At 47.8% G+C, this 23,888-nt stretch overlaps 1 protein-coding gene across 3 annotated transcripts in view; it reads right to left on the minus strand.

Annotated features, from left to right (window-relative positions):
• POU6F2 (POU class 6 homeobox 2) overlaps positions 350-23,888 on the minus strand; it is a 486,796-nt gene continuing 463,257 nt past the window's right edge. For 2 of the 3 annotated variants that reach the window (XM_013985842.2, XM_021079084.1), the window contains exons 8-10: positions 19,481-19,649; positions 8,846-9,014; positions 350-4,833 (exon numbers count right to left, since the gene is read on the minus strand). In XM_013985842.2, coding sequence (XP_013841296.1) covers positions 4,329-4,833; positions 8,846-9,014; positions 19,481-19,649 — 843 coding nt within the window. In that variant the 3' untranslated portion in view covers positions 350-4,328. The remainder of the gene's footprint in view (positions 4,834-8,845; positions 9,015-19,480; positions 19,650-23,888) is intronic. The other variant, XM_021079083.1, reaches the window with a different exon arrangement.

Below are 23,888 nucleotides of genomic sequence, written 5' to 3' on the forward strand. Positions count from 1 at the left end.
ATGTCTTAGACCTACACCACAGCTCATGGCAAGACTGGATCCTTAACCCACTGAGCACGGCCAGGGATGGAACCTGCGTCCTCATGGATACTAGTCGGGTTCATTAACCACTGACGGAACTCCCACCAACCAGACTTTTAAGACTTTGTTTGAACAAGTTTGACTTGGGATTTCTGTAACTTGCAACCAAAGGAATCCTAATTCCCTTAGTATTTGAAAAGTTAAAATAATCATGGTATTAACCAGTCTGTCGTGAACCCTCCTTTTCTTAACACAAATGAACATGCTCATTTACATGCTCACCACTTAACCAGAATGTCTGAGTTCAAGACACATTTCGCCTAGAAGCTCATGTCAAACAGTTGTTTATTTTTCATGGTACAAATTAAAAGTGACAGATCTGAAGCTGTTAAGAAATACACAAAGTGCAGCTTTACTGACCGTACAGATATTGCTCTAGATTAAGTACAGTTTTGTCAGTTTTTTTTTTTTTTCAAAACGTTAAGCAACCTGTGCAGATAAATCAGCTTTGGTTTCAATGTCAGAGCAAGTAAGGAGCTTTTAAATATCCAGTTTGGCTTCTTGGTCACAAGTCCATCATGTCAACCCGTTGTCATGATGCTTTTTTCAAAACAACCCAGTCTGTTTCCCCGCCCTCCTTCCTGCTGCTGCTCAGGGCACAGAGAAGCAGCTTGTCTTTGTGGTGCCTCCTCAGTGACCCGGTGGCCAGTCTGAATCACAGCACGTAGGACAAAAAAAACCAAACAAAAAAACAAAATCACTTCCTTAACAACAAAGAAACAAATGTGCCTCACATAATTTCAAGTTGAAGACAAGCAAATCACGTGACAAAAAGCTCATTACAAAATCTTATCCAAACATTTTACAGTCAAACATTGAAATGAAACTCAATTTCCTTTTTCTCCATTTTTTTTTAAGCTTGGTCATTAACTGGGTACAAGTAGAGTGCTGAGGTAAAACATTGATGAACAGTTTGTATTTCTTTTTTTTTTTTCTTAAAATAGTAACAGTTTAGTATTGCAAGATTGTCAGCAACATTTAGCCATAGCTATACAATGTGCATATACCTACAAATACTGAGCTTTGGTCCAGCGTAGAGAAGATGAGCAAAGGCATTTTACAATTTCTTTTTGGTTATAGCTTGAGTTCTTTGATACGCCTCTACTTGTTTTTGTTTTTTTTTTTTCCCTAGCTCCTTTTGTTTTTATGTTCTCTCTTTTGTGGAGTGTGTGCATGAGTGAGTGAGTGTGTGTGTGTGTGGATGTGTATCGTGTGATTTACAAAATAAAGAAACCAAAAACCTTGCAATGCAATGAAAACTCTTAACTGTTCACAATGCTTTTTTTTTTGATCGAAAAAGAAAATGAACCCACAAGTGTAAAATATAACATCAGTCATTTTCTCTTTTTCATCAAGCAATGAAGAAGATGAAGACGACAATAATTTAAAGATATGTAAGAAAAATATCGAAGCTTGAAATACAATCATGTTATGCCTGACACGGCTTTTATTTTTTGTAAGTGGCAACCTTAACCTTCAGTTCATGGAAACATAAAAACACTGAAATGCTGCTGGCATATGAAGTTGTTTACAAGTGGAAATAAGAAATGTAAATGAGGCGGTAGGTGTGGCCCCAAAGACTTACAAGTTACACAGTGTAATTTATATTCCTAAGAATCTGTTCAGGCACCTTTTTATGCCTTGTAGCAAAAAATTTATCTGTAAAAAATTAATATAAGAAGCATTACAACACCTTATAAATAATTTATAAAACAATACAAAATTATAAAACTATAAAAAAAATCACTGCACGTGAATGGTTTTATGACTGTGGGATGAAGGTGTGATTTTATTCCACTCTGGAAGATTACTTTTGTTTTATATTTTCACTGTTCTAGTTATACTCTCCCAATTATAGATCTCTGAACTGAGCGGGCCTTATGTAACTGCTGCTGGCATGTGTTTAAACATTTAGCATCCATCACATTTTATCTTGTTAACTTCTCTTCTTGGGGAGCTTTTCTTGATGGAATTTGGAGAAGGTCCTAGGAGAATACAAAATCTGTGTAATCAGTACATTATCGGATTTCTGGGTTGGTGGTGTTTGTGCTGTTTTGAGCTGGCCAAGCGGGTACCGGGATGTTGGTGACACAGGAGGTCAAGTTGGCTGTGGTCCAGTCGGCATCAGGCTGGCCAAATGGAAACCCCTGTGCAAGCAACTGGTTCGACTTGCAGGATTTCACTTTAGACTCTCCTTGCTGGTGGTCTGTCTCCTGATTCCTGTATGAATCATCTGGGGAGGGGACGAAGGGTGGGGACAGTCACACCATTGCACTGACGCCACCAGCACAGGGGCCAGCAGAAGAACCTCAGGTCCCTACTGGGAGGGAGTGTGTTAGGGGAAAACGATGGCGTTTCTGATCACTTGGGCAACTCGAGGTTGTTTTGTTTTGTTTTGTTTCCTCTCACGATTTACTTCTAGATAGTACTAATTATGAATTACTTATTCCGGAGTATTTGCATCTCAGCAGGAGGCAGACTGCCATCCTCTCTTGCCTGTTCCTGTAACGCAACGCCTTTTGCCTCTCGGCGCAGAAGACCAGGGCAGGTGCCGAGTGTTTACCTGCACAGCCATCCTCGCATCTTTGCCTTTCTTCCTGGCTTATTAGGTTATTTTGGCCCACGGGTCTCTGGAGTAAGGTACTTTGAAAAGTGCAGTAATCCCCTAGTTCTAAGAGTGAAGGCTATCCTCTGTGTCTGATAAGCCACTTCAGTGCTTTTCCTTTCAGTGGAGGCACGTTCTTGTTAGAACTTCCTGTCCCCTCAAGAACCCAGGTGCACTTCCAGTTGTTTAATGCGTCTGCGAGAACTTTCGGCTCCACTCATACAACGCAAGAGTAATCAGCCCCCGCCCCAGAAGTCTGCTGGGGCTCCTGGAATGAAAGTGGGAGCAGAGAAGACAGGGTTTACGGCTGCGAGGCGGCCTCCCACAGCCCAGCCCCGCTTTTTGGCCTGTTTTCTTTGTCTGTGTGTGTGGCTGTGTGCATGCTGTGTGTGTATTTGACTGAAATCGCGAGACATTTCTTTGGCTATCAGACTTCTGAGAGAAATTGCTTTGCACAGAAGCATAACAGAGATGTAAGCATCGAACCAAGTGTGCAGCTTATGTTTATATTACAAAATTAGTTTTGGTCAGCTCTCCATGGCCGTGGCCAGCAGACGGAGAAGAATCCCACGCTCCGGTGTGGGCAGGGAGCACAGTTGCAGCTTATGCCAGTGTCGACCGTCCATCGAGCAAAGCCCTAGTTATGTTGGAGTCTCTCCTGCATTTCCCTGGGGTCTGAGTGGAAAAGACCCCGTCCCGCGCTGCGGCCTCCCAGCAGACCCTGGCGGCCGTGCCCAGGGGCGCGGGCGCGATAGAGGAGGATGCGGAATGCCAGCTCCGTTCCCTTTTCTCAGACCCACACGTCACACGTGAGAAGCAAGCACACGCTCCGGGACGCCCTCCCCACACAAAGGGAAACCACGACGCGCGCGCCACCCCCCCCCCCCCAGCGACAGGGAGCCTCCCAGAATGGCTTGAGCAGCGGCACCCAGCCGGCAGGTGGTGACGGCGGAGGGGGAGGATGGGAGAAGCCAGGCTTGCTGCTTTCCCGGAAAGTACAAGGGTAAAAACTCGGAACACAACTTGACACGCAAAGAGGAGACTGGTGGTGGCGTTTCTGACTTTGGTTAATAGGTTTCTAGTGAATCAGCACTGGGACCCTGAAGGAGTGCCGTCCGCAGTCCCTCCTCCAGGGGGCAGGCTTGTATTCGCTTTGAACAGAGAAAAGTTTTTGTGGGTTTTGTTGTTGTTTGTGAGTTTTTTTTTTTTTTTTTTTGGTTTAGTTGTTTTTCTTTTTCCTTAAAATGTGTTCATATTTTTCATAATATACAGAAAAAAGTATGTGGTTATTTGGTTTGCTTTAAGTCCATTAAAAAACTGGCTTTGGGGAGACAGGTGGGGGAGGGGACTATCCCCCCAACACCTGCACTGTCGTGTATTCCTTGTTTAAAAATTTTCAAAAAAAATTGTTTTTTCCTTTTCTGGAGAAAATCCAATGGACACGTATAATCCACCCCGTCCACTTGTAGATTTCTTAGTCTTTTACTTTCAAGGGTGATGATGGGGGCTACTTTAAAATTTATTTTTAGTGTAATTTTTTTTTTTTTTCTTTTTGAGGGGTTAGGGGATGAAGTCCCAAGAGTGGAGTTTAGTTTCTGCAGATTTTTTTTTCTTTTTTTTCGGATTCCAGGTGGGCATCTCTTTAGGAATTTTCCTCCAGCGAGTCTGTTAAGGGCTCCAGAGGGACTGCCGTGGCCGGCTCGTGCTGTTTTAAGCGTTTAATTGTGTTCTTCAGGGCTTGCCTCTTATTGCAGAACCAAACTCTAACTACTTCCCGGTCATAGTTCAGCTTCTCGGCAATTTCGGTCATTTCCTGCCCCGAGGGGTGTGTGTTCTTCTCAAAGTGAGCATTGAGGATCTCAAGGGCCTGGGGCGTGAAGGAGGTGCGCCTCTTGCGCTTTTTGGACGGTTCGCTCCCGATAAACTCGGTCAGGTTCTGCATACCTGCTCGGTGGCGGGCCTCAGCCTCAGCCATCCACCGCTCAAGCACCGGCTTGATCTTCTGGGCACTTTTAGGGGTGATGTCCAGCTTTTCAAACCTGGCAGGATACAAAAGGCCAGGGTTCAGTTTGGCTGTCAGACTGCTAGCTATAGTGCTCTCTTGGGCTTCCTGTGGTAGGAAAAAGTGGCTTCTCAGGATGGTGTGTCTGGGGGGAGAATTGAGAAAGAACAGTCTTACACTGAGTCCTCTGCCAGGGTGGGCCGCCTGCCTGCCTGCCTGCCTGCCTGACTGACTGGCAGAGCGAGTTCACTCCGGATGAGCAGCCAGCTGCAAGGTGCCCATCCCCCCCGCCTCCCCGCTCAAGCCAGCGTCCCCCGGCCCCCGCATGCTTCATGCCCCCGCATGCAGCCCGCACACCCACACACGGACCAGGTGAGCAAGGATGGAGACAGCACGACACGCCAGCCATCACGATGGAAACGAAACACCTCGCAGATCTTTTTCCTGGAGACGCTAGAGATCTAGGCTTTGATTTGAACCAGCCCAGCACCCTTCCCCCCACACTGCAGAATCCTCTAGGCAGAAATTAATGCCAGGAAGTGACATCAAAGACACCGGCTGTCATGTTCTTCCATTTAAATGGAGTCTTTTTATGTTTCCCATTTGGGTTCCTTAAATTCCCCCCATTGACTTGGTGATAAAAATGTTCTCTCTATTATAATCATCAGGGCTGGCAACTGGGACACGGTTTTTTATGGTTCTCTTTTCATCTCTGTTTTGTGGCTCATTTTAATCTTTCTCCCTCCCCTCAACCCCTCCTGTCTCTCTCTCTCCCTGGTAACAAACAATTTTCACCGTATGTAAGTTAACAACCTGCTCCCGTTTCGGGTACGACACAGCCCCTTGCTCCTTTACTATTGGACTCAAACAGCTGGACACATCGTCATTACTGTGGACACCCCTCCCTGGATGTGCTGGGGCGACCTCCTGCCTTCCCTCGCCGTCCAGTGTAATGGTGTGCTTTTGCACCAGGGTATCAAGCTGCGTTTAATGTGCTATATCTGCAAACTGTACTTGAATGGTACCATTTTCTGTAAATGAGGTCTTCTATATATCAACTGCCATCAGCAATTCTTTGCCACACTGACTTAAAAAAATACGAAGCATCTTGGACAGTGATATACAGGGTTTTCAGAGGTTAGCCTCATATCAAATCCGTACTCACTCTCAAGGAAATACCCAGAAGTACCAATTCCTTTTATTTGTGTGTTTGTTTATTCGAAATCCAAATTCACAGCCCTCCAGGATGACAGCGTGGGCTGCACAGAGTTCTCCTCCATCTTTGAAAGTTCAGTGCTGTTGAAAAACAACCCTCTGACTGCAGAGTGCACCTTACTGCAATAGACTGTTTTCCTCGTGCTAAAATGAACCTGCTCTAGTCACAGTGTGTTTTATAAGGATGCTTGCAAAAGGACACAAAAGGGTAGGCTTCCTTTATGTACATTAATCTTATTTTTAGCACTGCATTTTAGATATCTTATGTTGTGATAAGCAGCACAAATAGTATCAAATTTTAATGGGATTCCCATAGCATTCCCTCCCACGTATAGTTGAAGGAATTATTTGTTTATTTAAAAAAACCCAACTTTTGGCTGGTCAAAGAGGAAAGAAGTACATTTTGCTTTCAGTATAAAACGAATTCATTATTTAATATCATTTCATGAGCTTTGCATTCGTGGCCAGCCCCCCCAAGGCCCTCATTGTTGTGTTGATTTGCTGTATACCATGTTTTATCGTCCTTCGCAGTGAAAGTGCTGAAGCTAAGTTCTGAACAGCCTGACAGCAGGCTTTATGACATCATGGCACAGTGGAGGAGGGGCAGCGTTTGTGATGGGCGGTCCAGTGTGCTGCTGGTGTTTCTTCCTGGGTCTCTGATGAGGAGGGACTTGTCAAGGCAGCAGCGGGAGCTGCTGCAGCTAATAAGGAAGAAGTGACACCAGGGTGTGCGGGCTCGAATGCAGATTCCTTCCCACCCTTACCTTCACTGGAATTTTTCCACTGTCAGACCTCTTTTTCTTTTTCTGGCTTTTCAGAGCTGCGCTCACGGCATATGGAGGTTCCCAGGCTAGGGGTCAAATCGGAGCTGTGGCTGCTGGTCTACACCACAGCCACAGCAACTCGGGATCTGAGCCAAGTACTCAGCCTACGCCGCAGCTCAGGGCAACGCCAGATCCTTAACCCACTGATCTGGGCCAGGATTCGGACCTGCGTCCTCATGGTTACTAGTCAGATGCGTTTCCACTGAGCCACGAGGGGAACTCCCCACTGTCAGGTCTTGGTCTCTTTTACGACTTCCATTTTTGTTTTCTTACCCCACTGAAGCACTAGAAGCTAGAGAGAGGCGTTCCTGTTGCGGCTCAGTGGGTCAAGAACTTGACTAGTATCCATGAGGATTCGGGATTGATCCATGGCCCCCCTCAGTGGGTTAAGAATCCGGGGTAGCTGTGAGATGCAGTGTAGGTCACAGATGTGGCTCGGATCTGGCATTACTGTGGCTGTGGCATAGGCCATGGCTGCTGCTCTGATTCGTCCCCTAGCGTGGGAACCTCCACATGCCATGGGATTGGCCCTAAAAAGCCAAAAAAAAGAAAGAAAGAAAGAAAGAAAACTAGGGGGAGGCCGAATAGTCAGGGCATCTGACATATTCCGTTATATAGTGAATCCCCCAGGTCCCTTTTCATTTCAGCCGTAGCTGTTTTTGAGCTTCCCCGGGGAAGATTTGAGAAATCAGCATCATTGAGTGGGAATGCCCAGGAACACTATGTGTGTTAGTGAAAACCCGAGCGCTTAAACCTCCGAAAGGAAATCACATTTTAGGGCTAAAAAGAAGCCATAGAGGATTTTAGCAACAACAGCAAATGGGCAACAACTGAAAAACCTGTGGCTGCCTTTATCACAAGGCTGTGGAGATGAAACCAAATTAATGTCTCCCAGCAAGGAGCAGCGGTATTCATATCATTTGATGCTGCTTGTTAGTGTTGAGGCTTCTGCACATGTCGTTTGGAATAACATATACAAGCCTTGAAACAAATTTCCCAGCAGTAGCATCCTTGTGTAGACTGAATAAAGGTTATTTTCTACAGGGAGGTATCTTATAAGAAAAAGCAGTAGGGGGACCCTACAAGCGCGAGGATCCCACGGCGCGTTTTGTATTTAACAGCAATCAGTGGGTTTTATGGAAAATCATTGAGCAAAATGTGAGCCGCAAGCCGCTGCCCCTACTGATGTCGTTTATAACCTCAGTCTTAAACTGCAGGGAAAGCGCACTTCCGTCCTTTGGGGAATACATTCAAAGTATAAAGAGCAGATAAAAAGACAGCGTTTCATGGATCACCAAGAACAAAATCCACTTAAATGAGTTTAGAGTTGGTTCCTTGGATTTTCCTGATGGAGGAGGACTCCTAAGACATTGCCCAGGAGGAAAAAGCTCTTACCCAAGTGCCTTTGTTACCTCATGCATAAACTCGGGATTAGTGCAACACACACATGCACGCGCGGGGTCCGCTTCTGGCGGCTTGACCCAGTCAACTCGAACAGACCGAGGCCGGCTTCTGTCACTTACTTATTGAACTTGGGGAGGGAGCAGGCGAGCTTAGGCCGAATGCTCCCTGCCCTTTTCTGAGCTGCGGAAAGCAGCCAAGCAGCCGCTTCTTTGGAAAAGTGAATGTGCTTTTAAAGTTGCGTCTGGCAAAAGGCAAGTTGACAAAATTCCTTCGTGGTCACAAGACGGTTAAGTTTGTTGTTTTTTTTTTAAGGTGAGTTTGCTTGCACCAACCAGACAGCCATCCCTGAGCAGAAGTGGCGGGAGCATGAGCGCCAGCTGGGACTGGCAGCTTCACAGAGGCCACTCTCTAGAAGAGAGGCCCCGCATGGGACGGTGGGTCCAGGGGGAGGCCTCGGCCCAGGGCGGGGTATTTCCAGTGAAACCGCCTCGGAAGCTCTTTGCGAGTTGACAGGAGTTATCAAGCCAGGTCCCCAAGTCTGCTTGAGCAGCTCCATTTCTATCAGTATCAGCAGTGCCAGCACACAGCCACCCCGAACTCCGTTCCCACACTCTAACCCTCCAGCTTTGCCCACCCGAAGGAGAGAAGCCGGGCCGAGAGGACAAGGAGGCCCGGGCCGGCCCGGAGAGGTGACAGCATGCGGGCACGGGTTACCTGCAGATGGCCGACTGGCTGTACGCGGGGCCCTCGGTGGCACTGAGAGCCTGGCCCACCTGAGTCTGGGTCAGGCCAAGGGACAGGCGCCGGATTTTAAAAGCTTTGGCAAATTCTCGGATCTCCTCCAGATTAACCCCATCCACCTCACCCGCTGCCGTTTGAGGATCTGTGGAGATGTGTTTAAAAATAGGATCAATACGTCACCGCACATCTGGGTACGATGGGTTCATCCCGGTTGAGCAGAAAGTGGCTGCATTTATGACAGCCAAGCGGTGGGGCAGCCAGGGTCGAATGTTCCTTGTCTCCCCAGTGAGGCACACAGGCCCCCATCCTCAACTCATTACATGGCCACACGTCCTCCTTCGAGAGAGCTGTAGCCCAGATCAAGCCACCGCTAGCCCACGGTCCCCCTTCCACAAGGCGAGGGCGCCTTCCTTAGGGCCTGTAACCATCAACGGCCAGGCCCTGGCTCGGGGGACGGCGCTCCATTTTGCCCATAGACATGTTCCGATATCATGCAAAGATACCGAGATGGAGAGGTGTCCATTTGAAGTGTCTTAATCGGACTCTTTAGTGCTAAAAATCGTCCCTGAAAAAGGCAGTATTTTGCATTTTCCATCCCCGGTCACCACGGCACTGTTACACAGATGGTAACGTCGCCTGATTTCCTGTGTTCACATCAGCCCCTCGGAAGAGCCTGCTGATGAAGCTGCGAGAACACCGTTGTGGTTTGTTTCCCCCCAGTAGCAGTTTAGTGACACAGACAGCTTTGTCCCCTGAAAGGGCGCATGATAAAAAATGCCTACTGCAGGAAGGCTCCTTTGGTGCCAGATAACGCGGTCAATTTAGGACTTATCAAGGGAAATGACACAACAGCTGGAGAATGAACACCCCCGCCCCCCGCCACCCTGGCCCGGGCTCCTGATCTCTGGATACAAGAACGCCTGCTCCAGGCTGGAGACAACACGGCTGGCCGGGGATGGTGGCGACTTCCAAGTGCCCCTCCGTCCTGCCTGGAGTGAAGCCCTCTCCTGCGAGCTGACCCTGCCGTTTGTCCCTCATTCCTCCGACTTAGGTGAAAGGTTTTTCTCTTCCTCTCCCTACACAAGAACCCCCCACTTGCAGCCCATCCCACGACTTGTCTAAGGCGCTCCTGTTACCGTGAGAAGAACTAAACATCTGTCGCCCAATGGCCAGTTTCTCAAGGACTTTGAAACAAAGCTGTTCATATCAATGGGGGGCTTAGCGCTTATGTAGATTCTGTCATTACAGGGGAGAGGGGCTGCGTCACTGGCATCAGCCAGGGAGGGTACGCTGTGCTCTCCTCTCTCATTAAAACAGAGTCCTGTAGGACGTTCACACGCCACTAGGCCTAATCTCGCTGGGGGAAGACAGGTGCAAAGTGGGCGTAGCCACAGCGGTTCGTCCGTCCGTACTTCCCAGGCGACTCCTGGGAGTCCCAGCGAGTGCAGAGAAGGAGCAAGAGAAAGAGAAGAGGGTTCCAGCCTCTGTGGAGTTCGCTGCCTGCAGGCGGCTGGGGCCCAGCCTTACCAAGGAGACACGATGCGAGGAAAATACCAGGTCGAGGGTAGTCAGGACTGACCGCGGGGCACCCGCACTGGAATTTACAGCGGAGGCGAGGTGACGGGGAGGGTACATCTGTCTGGGATGTCTCTGGGACATGTCACTGGGAGGGCCCCGCCCAGCGGGCAGCTTTTAGAGAATACTCTGGTCGGTGGCAGCCGGGTGTGGGCGGGCACCGCTGCAGCGAGGCAAGCGGGGCTGTGGGGCCCTCGAGGGTTTGAGTAGCAGGAGGAGGGAGCTTGTGCTGGGAGTGGGGACTTTCGTTTAGGACATTGAGAATCTACGTCCATGGGCAGGGGCCGAGGGTGGCTATAAAACTGATTTGGCTGCTTTTTCTCCCCAAATTCACCCCAGAAAGCTGGCATCACTCTGTTAATGAGGATTTGTTTGGGTTCTGCCTGGTGGGTGATACCTTCTGGATTTTTTTTTTTTTTTTTTTTTGGCTGCACTGTTCCCAGGCTAGGGGTAGACCCTGAGCTGCAGCTGCCAGCCTGCACCACAGCTACAGCAATGCCACATCTGAGACGCTTCTGCCACCTACACCACAGCTCACAGCAACTCTGGATCCTTAACCCCTTGAGCAAGGCCAGGGATTGAACCCGAGTCCTCATGGACACTAGTTGGGTTCGTTACTGCTGAGCCGCAGTGGGAACTCCTGCCCTCTGGATCTTAATTCCCACCAGCAGAGCAGTCTGGGGCAGCTTGGAGGGTTTGCTAAGGATTCTGGGAAGTCACCTCCACGCACAGAGCAGCTCTGAGCCCCTTCTCCATTTCTTCATTTAAAAATTCCTGGAGTAGAAGTTGCAGATGAGCAGCTTGCAGAGAACACTCAGCTTTTCGAGTGCTTCAGTCTGGGAGAATTACTTGCCAACATTAAACCCTGGGAAATTTCCGGAGGACATTTGGGTTTCCTGTTTTGAAAGGCTAGAAGATTTGGCGGCCAGGGCCGCGTCTGCGCTTGGGCCCCGTCAGTGGGAAGTGGTCCCGGCTGCGCCTTCAGCTCCTCCTCCTCCTCCTCCTCCTCCTCCCCTCCCCTGCAGCCTCCTCAGTCCTGCCGCCTTGCCGAGCCCTTTCTGCTGATCCTGCCCGTGGAGCGTGCACCCCCCAGGGGGCGGGAGTGGGTTCGGAGGTGGCGGTAGGGAGGTGGAAACGCCTTCGGGCAGTGGTGGTTGTCTTCTGAAAGGGCAGGACGAGCACAAACGGGCCGACCCCGTGCTGGGACCGATGGGACCGCTTCCTGGGGCGGGGGCGGGCAACTCCGAAGAGCCCAAACGGGCTCCTTGTTGTGGGAGAAGGTCCTAAGGAGAGAGCAGCCCGGAAGCTCCGCTGTAGAACAGAGCGGGACACGTGGCACAGGACAGCGCAGGTAGGGGGCCTGGCCACTGTCCAAGAGAGAATGAGGACCCGGCCGGCCTGCGGCTTCAAAACCAAGAGTGGGAAGTGGAAGCCGGGGCATTTCCTTGTCACGGATGGTTTTTAGGACAGTGGTTTTCTTAGTGCAGGAGGTCTTGGAGTCACCGATGGGGCCTGGGAGGGCTGTTTTTAACAAGCACCGCAGGCCATTCCGATGCCTGTGGGGGAACCCCTGACCCCCCAGACAGGAGCTTTCTCTGTGGCTCTGGTCTGGTGGAGTTGGGGCGTGGCCTCCTTTGACCCTTCATTATCCACAGACCCTACCCGCTGTGTAGGCAGCTCTGCAGGCACCTTGGCTTTGCCCTCCCTCCACCGATCCCGTGATTTATGGCAAGTGGCAAGAGTCTGGGGGTCAGTGGGCTGGGGTGGCCAGTGGAATCTGGAGTTGGGGGGGAGGGTTTTTCTCTGAGCAGAACTAAGCAGGTCCTGTGGGGGGTACATTCGTTGCCTTGTGTCGGCCCCACCTCTAGACGAACATGAACTTGAGTTAGGCTGGAAGGACCTGCGAGGTCTGCTCTACTCCAGTCCTAATTTGGCAAAATGCAGAAGCCGGCGGGTTAGGCCTTGGGATGCAGCTTTGGGTGAGTCCATTCTATTTCTATCTTCCCTTCCCTGGCTGCCTTTATTGTTGTCTCCTTACTAGTTCCTCGAGACTAGCAGCTAAATCCATGTGTGTGATTTGTGCAGGATGCTTTTGGCCAGATCACTAATAATAACCAGAGTTGAAAAGAAAGCTGTGGGAGTTCCTGTCGTGGCGCAGCAGAAATGAATCTGACTAGGAACCATGAGGTTTCAGGCTCGATCCCTGGCCTCGCTCAGTGGGCTGAGGATCCAGCGTTGCTGTGAGCTGTTGTGTAGGTCACAGACTTGGCTCGGATCTGGCGTTGCTGTGGCTGTGGTGTAGGCTGGCAGCTGTAGCTCTGATTCAACCCCTAGCCTGGGAACCTCCATATGCTGCGGGAGTGGCCCTAAAAAGACAAAAAAAAAAAAGAAAAGAAAAGAAAGCCGTGGCCTCTCACGCCCTCGCACTGAGCAGCGTTGTGTGGATTATCAACAGTTTTACTCTAAAGCTGGGGAGGGGGGTTCCTGGCCCACTGAGCCCGTGGACTTCTGTGAGGCCCCAAGCAAACCCTCCTAACACCGGGAAGCTGAACTCCTTCTTCCGTCTCTCACACGTATCCCACGCTTGTCTTTTTCCTGGTTCTACTTAGCGGATAAGACGGGAATTCTGGTGAAATTTAAACAGGGTAATGGTCTGTTGGGCAGAGGCCTGGGGAGGAGAAATCAGTATTTCTTTGTGCAATTTGTTGATGCTCGAGATGAGCTGCCTGGCTTTTTTTATATGATCGTTCTCATCCAGACAGTCAGATGACAAAATATATTATTGTGGTTTCCATGAATCCCAAGACCACAAAAATTTCTGCATCCAAAACAAGGGCCCACCTGTGGACAGATACTAATTTTGCCCCAATTAGAACATGTGGGTCTTGTCTCCCAAATTGGGAGAATGTGTCAGATGATGGCTGTAAGGTGGTTGGAATTAATGAAAAACGAATGCTGTTTTTATTCAGTCCTAAAGTTTGTCTTAAACTCTTGGTCTTTCTCCCCCACTGTTGGACAGTTCTTTCTTAAGCGATACAGGCTTTTCTGTTTGGGGAGGGGCAACAAGAGGCGAATGTGGTGAACAGACGCGCCCCCGGGAGGTCACTGTAGCGCTCAGTCCGCCCCAGAGGTTTGCAGCCCACCCTGTGGTCAGTCAGTCTGTCTGGCCTTTTTCCCCCTGTTCTGTTCTTCAGCCTTTTTGTCATAATTTATTTACAGTGTTCTGTCAATTTCTGCTGTACCGCAAAGTGACACAGTCACACACCTATCTGACTATAGATCTAGACACACACACACATCTATCCGTATCTATAGATATACACGCACATACATATCTCTCTGTATATACAGATACACACACACACCTATCTGTCTATAGATCTAGACACACACACATCTATCTGTATATGTAGATACACACACACACACATTCTTTTTCTCCTATTACCTTCCATCATGTTCTATCATAAGAGACTAGATATAGTTCCCTGTGCTGTAGTACGGCAGGACCTCATTTCTTATCCATTCTAAATGAAATAGTTTGCATCTACTAACCCCAGACTCCCAGTCCATCCACAGTCTGGCTTTCCATCATGTCATCCATTCTCTTGGTTCAGGGGAGGCTGGGTTAATTCTAAGGATGAATCTGAGGCCAACCTCAAATGAGAACCCCAGAAGGAGCCCCCAGATCCCCCACAAGACAGACCCAATACGATTAAGCAGCTCTAGGGTAACCCAGACTTGGATTTCTCTGCACAGAGAAGGAAAAGGCATCTTTTATAGAAGTTTGCTCCAGGCCATGTCGGCCCAATATATTAAATACCAGAGTGAGAAAGCAGTGATTTCCAGGGTTCACCCTGAATCTGAGCCTTGCTAAAGGAGCCAGCCTCTGTAGGGAATGACTGGCCCGAGATTTATACTGGCATTGACTGTTGGCAGCAGTTCGCAAGTATAATGATGATATTTCCCAAATCAATCTGGAAGGCATGGGCTGAAAAAGGAAAGATTTTTATGGCAGCTAAATGCAAATTCTGTGAAATCAAGCCTGTTCCATAGACTCTGTTTGCATGGTCACTGGGCCCATGTGAGCACAGAGGATGGATCCGGACAGGTGTTTTGCTTTGCTTAATTTAAAACACTTCACTCCTTCCAGTGTCCACCTGGGCCTCAGTGTAAAGGAGATGCTAAGTGGACGGCACAACTGCCCTCGGTCAAGGTCCTCTTTCCACAGCCTCTGCTGGTGGGGTTGTCCCAGGAGAAATAGGCGTCTATCGAGAAGGTGCCATGTATGAATTAACTGCCTTCTAAACAGCTGTCTGCATTCTAGTGCTGTCGTCACAGCAAATAATGGGCGTATCCACCAAATATTTCTGAGAAATAAGCTGTTTGGGAAAGTGCAACGCAGTTTGGGAGAACAGCTTGCTTGCCTTCTGGTGACTTCGTTGAGTCGTGGAAAATGGTGTGAGGTGTGATCCAGTGCTCAGGGCCTCCGCTGTGCCGTAAACAATCACCACATGCACCTTTACGCTCACTTTTAACTGGGGTTTTTCTGCTTTTAACAATCTGTCCTTTTGGTGTCTGAGAATTAGGTTTACAGGCCGAGGGTTTAAAAAAGGATCCTGAAGAACCAGACCAAACCCAGCAAAGAGTTAAAAACTCGTACCGTGTACATCTTCAGCCAGTTTGGGATTTTGTCAAGTCATGGGTGTGACTCTTCCAGACTTTCCAAAAGCCTTGCTTATGGAAACGAGAGTTACCTCTGGTGATGGTAGAGACGAGGCAGTGTTGACACAGGCGGCTGTGCAGGAGGTGGGGACAGGTGTGCAAAGGTCTCAAGGGTGTGCGTGTTTGGTATCGACTCTGTTCTTGTGCCTGGAGTAGGGCAGGTGGTGGAGGACCCACCAGTCCATCTGGAACAGTGGCAGGCTGCCCAGCTCTAGGCAGCCTCGACCAGGACTTTGGAGGTCCATTCACCAAGGTTTTGACCACAGGTTCAAAATCAGTTTGACCTGGCTTAACTGTGGCCTTGGCCAAGTGGAGGGTTTGTTGACCCATTAAACACCCAACTTAAAGATTATTTACTGCAACAGGTCCTTCTGTTCTGTCTCAGTCGCTGAAACTGAGATAACCGCCTACTAAATTGCCATAGTCCTTATTCATACATTGATCACACTATTTATTTCCCCTCATTGTAACTGTGTTTCTTTTGTTATCCGTTTGTCACCTCCCCCGGGGCAGGGACCACATCTTGCTTATTTTTGCCTTTCTCAATTTCTGTTCCTGTGCCTGCATATACCTGGTGCTGAAAAAGTTTGTTTGTTTTGTTTTTATTTTTTGTCTTTTTAGGGCCGTACCAGCAGCACATGGAAGTTCCCAAGCTAGGGGTCAAATCAGAGCTACACCTGCTGCTCTACGCCACAGCCAGAGCAACGGAGGATCTGAGCCGCGTCTGCAACCTGCACCGCAGCTCGTGGCAGTGCTGAATCCTTAACCCACTCATCGAGGCCAGGGATCAAACCTGCGTCCTCATGGCTACTAGTCAGGTTTATTACCACCGAGCCATGACGGGAACTCCTCAAAAAGTTTTTTGTTTTTAAGTTGGCATCTTCTGACTAAAACACGCTTTTCTCTCCTGTGATTTAACCTGTGTAACAACTATATTTGAAGTATGGGGTTGGGTTTCCCCTCATTAGCCTACCTGAAAATTTGGTGAAGTTTAGTTTCAGACAAAAGTAATTTTAAATGTATATCTCATGCTTGAATATAAATTTCAAAATATGCAAGACATCCAGTTTTTCTCTTCGTATTGGCCGGGAGAAAAAGCCTGTGCTTTACTCATGAGACATGAGTTCAGGCTTTTAAAAATTACTTGAAAAATATGTAGGTGATTTGAGCTATTCTGTCATTCAAATTTCACTGGATAAAATTTACATGAAAGCATCATGTCTTTTAAGGCAGCAGTGGCTTGTAAAAGTGTATGACCCATTGAAGCAGGCTGCCTGGGTCGCCATCCTGGCCTCGTCACCCAGGGAATTGTCACACACAGTGGCACCGTCTCTCAGCTCAGGCTGACTCTGGTCTCTCTGACATGAGGTGGTCAAGATGGGAGGTACTTTGAGGCCAGCTTCAGTATCTGAAAATGAGTATTTGTATTACTTGCTGCGAGTCTTAAAAATCTGTAAAATATTGAATGTGCTTTGAAAACCCTATTTGTAAATGAAGTCTTAGAGTTTTGTTGGGGGTAATTGATATCAGAAAATGCACCAGGTATTGCTCTTTCTGTGGTTGGATTTTGAGACAGAAGGGAATTAACTCAACAACATGCTCTAAACCTGTAGTTCTAAGCCCAGCGATGAGTTTGGGTCAAGTCTGACCCCCGGCGGTGGGGGTCCTCCTGGACCCTGACATATCTGCCAGAGAAAGTTCCTCATTCGGGTTCTTTATTATTTTTTTCCCTTAAAGTTATAGTTGATTTACACTGTTTCTTCAAGTTCTGTTGTACAGCAAAGTGAGCTAATCACTCACAGCTTCCTGTGCTGTACAGTAGGGCCCCATTGCCCATCCATTCCAAATATAACGGTTCCATCCCAAGACCCCAGACTGCCCGTCCATCCCACTCCCTCCCCTGGGAAGCAAAAGTCTGCTCTCTCTGGCTGTGATCTGGTTCTGTGATGTAGGCAGGATCATCTGTGCCATATTTAGATCCCACAGATAGGTGATATCATCTGGCATTTGTCTTTTTCTTTCTGGCTTACTGCACTTGTGTGAGAGTCTCTAGAGTTTCTTCAATAAATGGTACTGGGAAGACTGGAAAGCTACGTGGAAAAGAATGAAATGAGAACACGATCTCACACCATGCTCGTTCAGGTTCGGAATAGGAATTTGGAGTTTGCAGCTTCAAGTGCCTGCGGAGGTTCTCTCCCCCAGGTCTTTGTGTCGTAGCAAGCATGTGGAATGTGGTTCTCACCTTGTGCACCTAGAACCTGGATGTCCCCTTGGCCACTGTGCAGCTGAAATGTCATTTGGCCCATGAAGTAGCTTGCACTGATTGCCGAAAAGGCTAATCCATCCCTGCTCAGCTGGAGACAAGTGGCCAGAGAGAAACCAGTGCCCTTCACCTCTCCATCCATCCATCCATTCACTTCTGTATCCATCCAACATATGTTGAGTGTTTACCCTGTGTAAAATATCGTATTTGGTGGGGGAGGCCTGCACTTTCCGTATTTAAATATTTCACAGTAACTTATTCTCTAGAAGATGTTCGGTATCAGTTCCTTTTCTTTCAGGACCAAAGCTTAACAGCCTATCATAAATTTATGACCTTGCTGCTATTCAGAAATAGAGTGGGGAGTTCCCATCATGGCTCAGTGCTAATGAACCCGACTACTGTCCACGAGGGTGTGGGTTCAATCCCTGGCCTTGCTCAGTGGATTAAGGATTTGGCATTGCTGTGAGCTGCGGTATAGTTCGCAGATGTGGCTCAGATCTGCTGTTGCTGTGGTTGTGGTGTGGGCTGGCAGCTATAGCTCAGATTCGACCCCTAGCCTGGGAACCTCCATATGCCACAGGTCTGGCCCTAAAAAGACAAAAAAGGAAAAAAAAAAAAAACAAAAAGAAAGAAAAAAAATAGAGTGTTTTGTGGAAACTTATGCAGAAGATTGGATTGGAACAAAGTTTGAATTTTTTCCTACAACCACCCTAAGAAGAGTTTCTTTGTTGGAGAAAAACCTGGCTATAATTAAATTAATTTTGCATAGGAGTTTATTCAAGTAAGACTAGAGTTTTTGGCTCAAATGAGAACAGTTGTATAACTAAACAACCTAAAATGACAGGCTCTTGGCAATCTCTGTGTGAACTCTGAAACGCTGGTGTCAGCCCATTTTTAGCATCAGGAGCCTCCAGGCTGGTCCACTGAAGTCTGTGGGCATGTGTTTTAAGATCGTCCCGTGGTCTGTCCTTGTCTTCCCCGCTCCACAAGCATCTCTCTTGCCTGAGTTGCCCATGTCAGTGAACACATAGGTGGACATGCACGGATATGTGCACATGCGTATATTCTCTTGGGGGGTGTTGCTTGTGGGGGAAGACACGGCAGCCCTCCCTTTTGCTTTGCATCCCAGACTTGCCCCACGACATGCGAGAATCCCGACTGTTCCTGTTGTGACAGGTCACTCATGACACTTGACCAAACGCAGGTATTCACATGTGTCCTTGTTTTATCGCACAGATGCCTCTGCAGTGCTTGAGCCCTTTAAACCCATACCTGTTGGATTTGGGGTGCCTGTGCCCATACTCTGTGACTTTATATAAAAATAAAAATTGCACGAACGGTGAATAACATTCATTTAGACCATTGTCACATTCATGTCAGCATGTTTCTATCTGAGCGTGATACATAGGCCGTCTTCCCGTAGGGCCAAATACCAGCTCTAAAATGTATATATAGGGCCTGCTTAGGGAAGCGGGCTTGCAGGCTCACGTTACTTTATGAATGGCTGGGCAGAGGCTTCTCACCAGATTCCAGCCCATTCCGCTTCCCCCTCACACCACCGGGGGCAACTGTGAACCGACCCACCCTCCCAAAGGCATGCTGTCTTTTGTTTCCTCTGACGCCTCCAAGGAGAATGGCAGGGACCTCAAACACCCAGCAAAGCAGCTTGACCTGCAGCCCCAGTGCCTGTCGTTGGTTCTTTCAGTTCTGAGCAACATGGCTCATGCCCTGAAAGCTGCTCCGTTTCTCCCTTCTGAAGTGGCAGGGCTGACTCAGCTCATCCGAGAGCCCTTGTGATGCAAAAGGCCCTGCACACACTCACCGAGGGGGAGCTGCTTCCCAAAGAACCGTCTGGCCATGGGCACTGACCCCATCCCAGTGCTGGCCTTGCAGGGCCAAGCCATCCCTCTTCATCTTGAAAGACTCAGAGAGAGAGGGAGGGAGGAAGCGACGGGGAAGAGAGAGAGACAGAGAGAGAGAGAAAGGCATTGCAATTAGTCCGGAGGGGGCCACCATGACTTCCCCGAGCCAGAAGGGATACTTACTGCTGACTAACTGGCCCACGCTCAAAGCTGAAGAGGAGGAGGAGGAGGAGGAGGAGGAGGAAGCCTGCCGGACGGGGCTTTGAGACATGGATGCTTGGCTGTGAGCCAGGTGCAGAAGGCTGCTTTGGGAGGCTGCTTGACCCACTGACGTCTGGGAGGGTTGGTGGAGCTACAGAGGAGGATGTAAAAATACACAAAGGCATGAAAAATTAGGAGGAAAATGCCAGGGAACAGAAGTTTCATCTGGGGTTGAAACATTTTATTTCTAAAAACGTACACTTCTCTGAAAGAGTGCACGCCTCTTCCACAATTCGCAGGTCCCTTTTTTTTTTTTTTTTTTTTTTCTGTATACAGTATGTTGCTGCTGCCTTGACAGGCAGTTTATGAGTAATTCTAAATATACTATTAATTTCCTACTCGGCTTGCTGGAGCGCCCAATTTGCTATACTTCTTGACCACGGCGTGCGAGTGGATTACCTCTGCCGATTCGGGCAGTTTCGGTGCACTTGGCAGGCTTCTCAAGTACGTACAGATTAAACATAACACCTGCCATCCACTCCGGGGTGCAAAGCAAGAGCAAAGGTGCACTGAGCCCAACCACTTTGTCTTGTGTAACCGGTGTTTTGAGGAAAGTTCCAGTTTAGGCTGAGTATGTGGGAACTTTCCGCTCCCCAAGACCAGAGAGTCTGAGTGTATCACTGCGGAGCTGAGACAGATGCTAAGACTCTGTAGGAATTCAGAGGGAGGTTGGGGTAGTCAGGACAGAAACCTCAATGTTTGCAGCTCTCTGTCATCACTTTCTTACTCTGCGCCAGCACCGGCCTCACTTAACTCTCACCTCCGCCTGTGGAGTGCGCATTATTCTGATGCCTCTTTTACCACGGGGAAGCTGAGGCACAGAGAGTTGAAAGGCTTTCGTAGGGTCACCCAGCAGATGCGGAGGAGCTGGTGTCTGGACCTATAGAGTCTGATCCTGGGGCTCAAGCTCATAGTCACGATGACGCAAGTAAGAATTTACTAATTTAGAGAGTCCCTGTTGTAGCGCGGCAGTAACGAACCCAACTAGGATCCATGAGGATGCAGGTTCGATACCTGGCCCCGCTCAGTGGATTAAGGATCCAGCATTGCTGTGGCTGTGGTGTAGGTCAGCAGCTGCAGCTCCGATTCGACCCCTAGTCTGGAAACTTCCATATGCCACAGATGTGCTCCCCCTCACCCCCCCAGAAGAATGAAGTAATTAAAAACTTCTGTGTGCCATACGGAAGGCTGTCTTTTTTCCTGTGCATTCATGACTCCTTTCCAAGTTATCAAAGCGCCGTCTTTCTGGGAGTGAGAGGAGTGTGATTGAAGGGAGGAAGGAGAGGGAAAGGCAAAGGCTTGCAGGGGCTGGGCCACTTGGAGGGGTCTCTCCCCGCTCGTGTGCAGACCTCCCAGGAAGCTGGCACCAAGGGCAGCCCCGGACCCGGCTCAGGTGCACAGGTGGCCTCAGCCGCAGCCACTCTGTTGATGGGACAGGGTACTTCACCGAGTGCTTTCCTAGCCATCATCACACCCCCAGAGGCTGGGAAGCTTTTATAAAAGGTTTTTAGAAAAGGAAGTCAGACCGGGATTAGAATCAGGCCGGGCCCTGAACTTGGGTAGGGGAGCCAGCTGCCGAAAGGCCCTGATGGCTCTCACTGATCTGAGAGTCAGCCTGGGAGGTTTCAACTTCAGATTTGTCACCGCTTTCCCAGGGTGTGTATGTGTGTGTGTTTCCATTCAGCTTTATTGAGAGAGAATTTACAGATAATAAAGGGCACCCATTTTATGCATAGAGTTTGATGAGCTTTGCCAGTGTATTCTTCTGTGGACCCACCATGTAATTAAGATACAGAACCTTTGCCTCATTCTATAAAATTCCCTAATCCCCTTTGCAATCAATTTTCCCTCAACGCCTGGCCTCAGACCAGACTCCTCCGCTTTCTTTCCACAATGGACTCGTTTGGCATGATCCTAAAAATAGAATCATTCGGTATGTACTCTTCCTACATCTGGCTTCTTTTGCTCAGATACTGCTTTAGAGATTTACCCATTTCGTTGCATAATCAGTAGCTCATTCTTTTTTTTTTTTTAATTGCTGAATAGTGTCTACAGTATATATGTATATCTCTGCCATAGACTGCTTGTTTATTCGTCTGTTGATGGACATTTGGGTTATTTTCAGCTTGGGGCTATTATGAATAAAGCTGTTATAAACATTTATGTACAAGTCTTGAGTGTCCTGTGTTTTCATTTCCTATATGCAAATACCTAAGAGCCGGAGTGTAGAGACTGCTGAGTCATACTGTAAATGCACGTGTAATCTCCAAAGTGGTGTCACACTGTAAATGCACGTGTAATCTCCAAAGTGGTGGTGGCCTTGAATGTGGCAGTGGGTGAGGATCCCGGTTGCTCCACGCCTCTCACCAGCACCTGGGTTATCAGTCTTTTTAATTCACTAAACCCTTTATAACCATCAATTAACAGTTCACTTGCAAACACTTGCTGGTATAGTGCTCCTTTGGAAATGCGCTTGGGGAGCTATTTCCCCTCTGGTCCTCTGAGCGCTTGCGCATCCTGTGTTCACAGAACATCCCTGTGCGGCATTATGGGAAGTAAATGACTGTCTCAAGACCTTGCGTCTGATGACAGAATCCAGGCTCCTCCCCCACAGTTCAGGGCTCTTTCCAGGGTGCGCAGCTCCCCCGCTCCAGATCTGCCTGCGGTTAATCTAAGTGAACATCTTTACTGCTGCACCCCTGTGCTAAGCGGCGGCTGGATGGTGAACTAAAGACAGTTATAATTGACACGGAACCCAAATTAATATGCATCAAGCATCCGCCTAAAGTAATCAGCCAATCTGCTGAGCACATCATCAGCAACTGAATCTAGTAAATTCTATCCTGCAGGGACACACGCCGAAGACTGAATCTATTTTTAATGTGTGTACTAAAATGTGCTGGGTATTTGCTTGTCAGTCACCCCCCCGGCCTACTGAGTTGTCCTTCTAAATACTGTTACTTGACAAAAGCTTTTCACAGGTTCGAGTTACTGAAGCCTGCAATGGTCTTCAGTTTTGCCATATTCCATCGATGTTTTTTTGGCCCTGGGTGTGGTAAAGTACCATCAAGGAACTGGATAAAACAGTAATCAATTAACATTTTTCTTCCTCAGACACAACTCAGTAAAGAAAAAATTACTAGGTTGCAATCGCACTTAGGAGTCATTAAGGCGAGCTAGGTTTTACGCACTAAGCTATGAAGGAGAAGGAATTCTAGAGATAAAATAGTTCTTTTACGAGTCTGTTTCACGTCTACACAGTCAGAGAGAGAGAGAGAGATGAATATAAGATATCTAAGAATCTAAGAAAAATGTCTTTTTTTCCAAAGGAAATAAGCATTTTTTTTTTTAGGACTCCAGGGTCCTGCTTACCCTCCAGAGTTCAACCAGACAGTTCAGAACAAGCAATAAAAATTCTGAAAGGTTCTTACTTGTCGAGAGTCAAGATTTTTATCAGCAGTAACATCCTAATGGAGCCCTTCTATCTCATCCCAGTTGCCAGTGTAGACATGCGTCTGTTAATTCTAGAATCACTCGGAAGCTTAGATGGATGAAGCTTCCTGTACATATCAAAATCATGCTGAAGCCTAACCCTGCTTTCGTAGCTCCTTCTCTCAGAAAAAGAGGTGCCACTTCTGTGACCTCTTCTCCCTGAAACTGCAATTTCAAAGATTAACCTATAAAAATATTCCATATCTTTGATATTCTTAGTTTAATGAATTTGGTGCATTGTTTTAAAAATGTGTTTAAAAATGTGTTTAAAAACGTTTAAAAATCTCAAATAAGAAAAGAGAAAGTAGAGTTTACAGAATTTACTTCATGAAACAACTCTGGGATTCAGTATAAAAACTTAATATGCTTTAAATCAGCTTCATTAAGAAAATGTTATTTAATTCAATTTAATTATGTTGTTTTTCAGACACTGACCTAACTGTGAAAATCACATATGTTTGTATTGGCAAAAAATATATGTATGATACCCAATAACATAACTGCCCCTAAACGGTTTACCAAAAGAAAATGCAGGAAGTTTGGGAATAACTAGAAGCGTGAAGGAAAAGGACTCCTTTTCCTTCCTGGAGAGAAAGGGAAACGTAGAAGCTTCTGTAAAGGCAAGTGTTTGTTACGCGGCTTTGAGCTTGAGAGGCCAGCTATACGGCTACCATTTGTTGGATGCTTCCACCTGTTTTTCATATGTTGTTTTTATCTTTTAAAAATTTATTTATTTATTTGTCTTTTTAGGGCCGCATGAGTGGCATATGGAAGATCCCATGTTAGAGGCTGTATTGGAGCTGTAGCCACGGGCCTTTGCCACAGTCGCAGCATTGCA

The sequence above is a fragment of the Sus scrofa genome, chromosome 18, assembly GCF_000003025.6.
Source record: "Sus scrofa isolate TJ Tabasco breed Duroc chromosome 18, Sscrofa11.1, whole genome shotgun sequence".
Lineage (NCBI taxonomy): Eukaryota > Metazoa > Chordata > Mammalia > Artiodactyla > Suidae > Sus > Sus scrofa.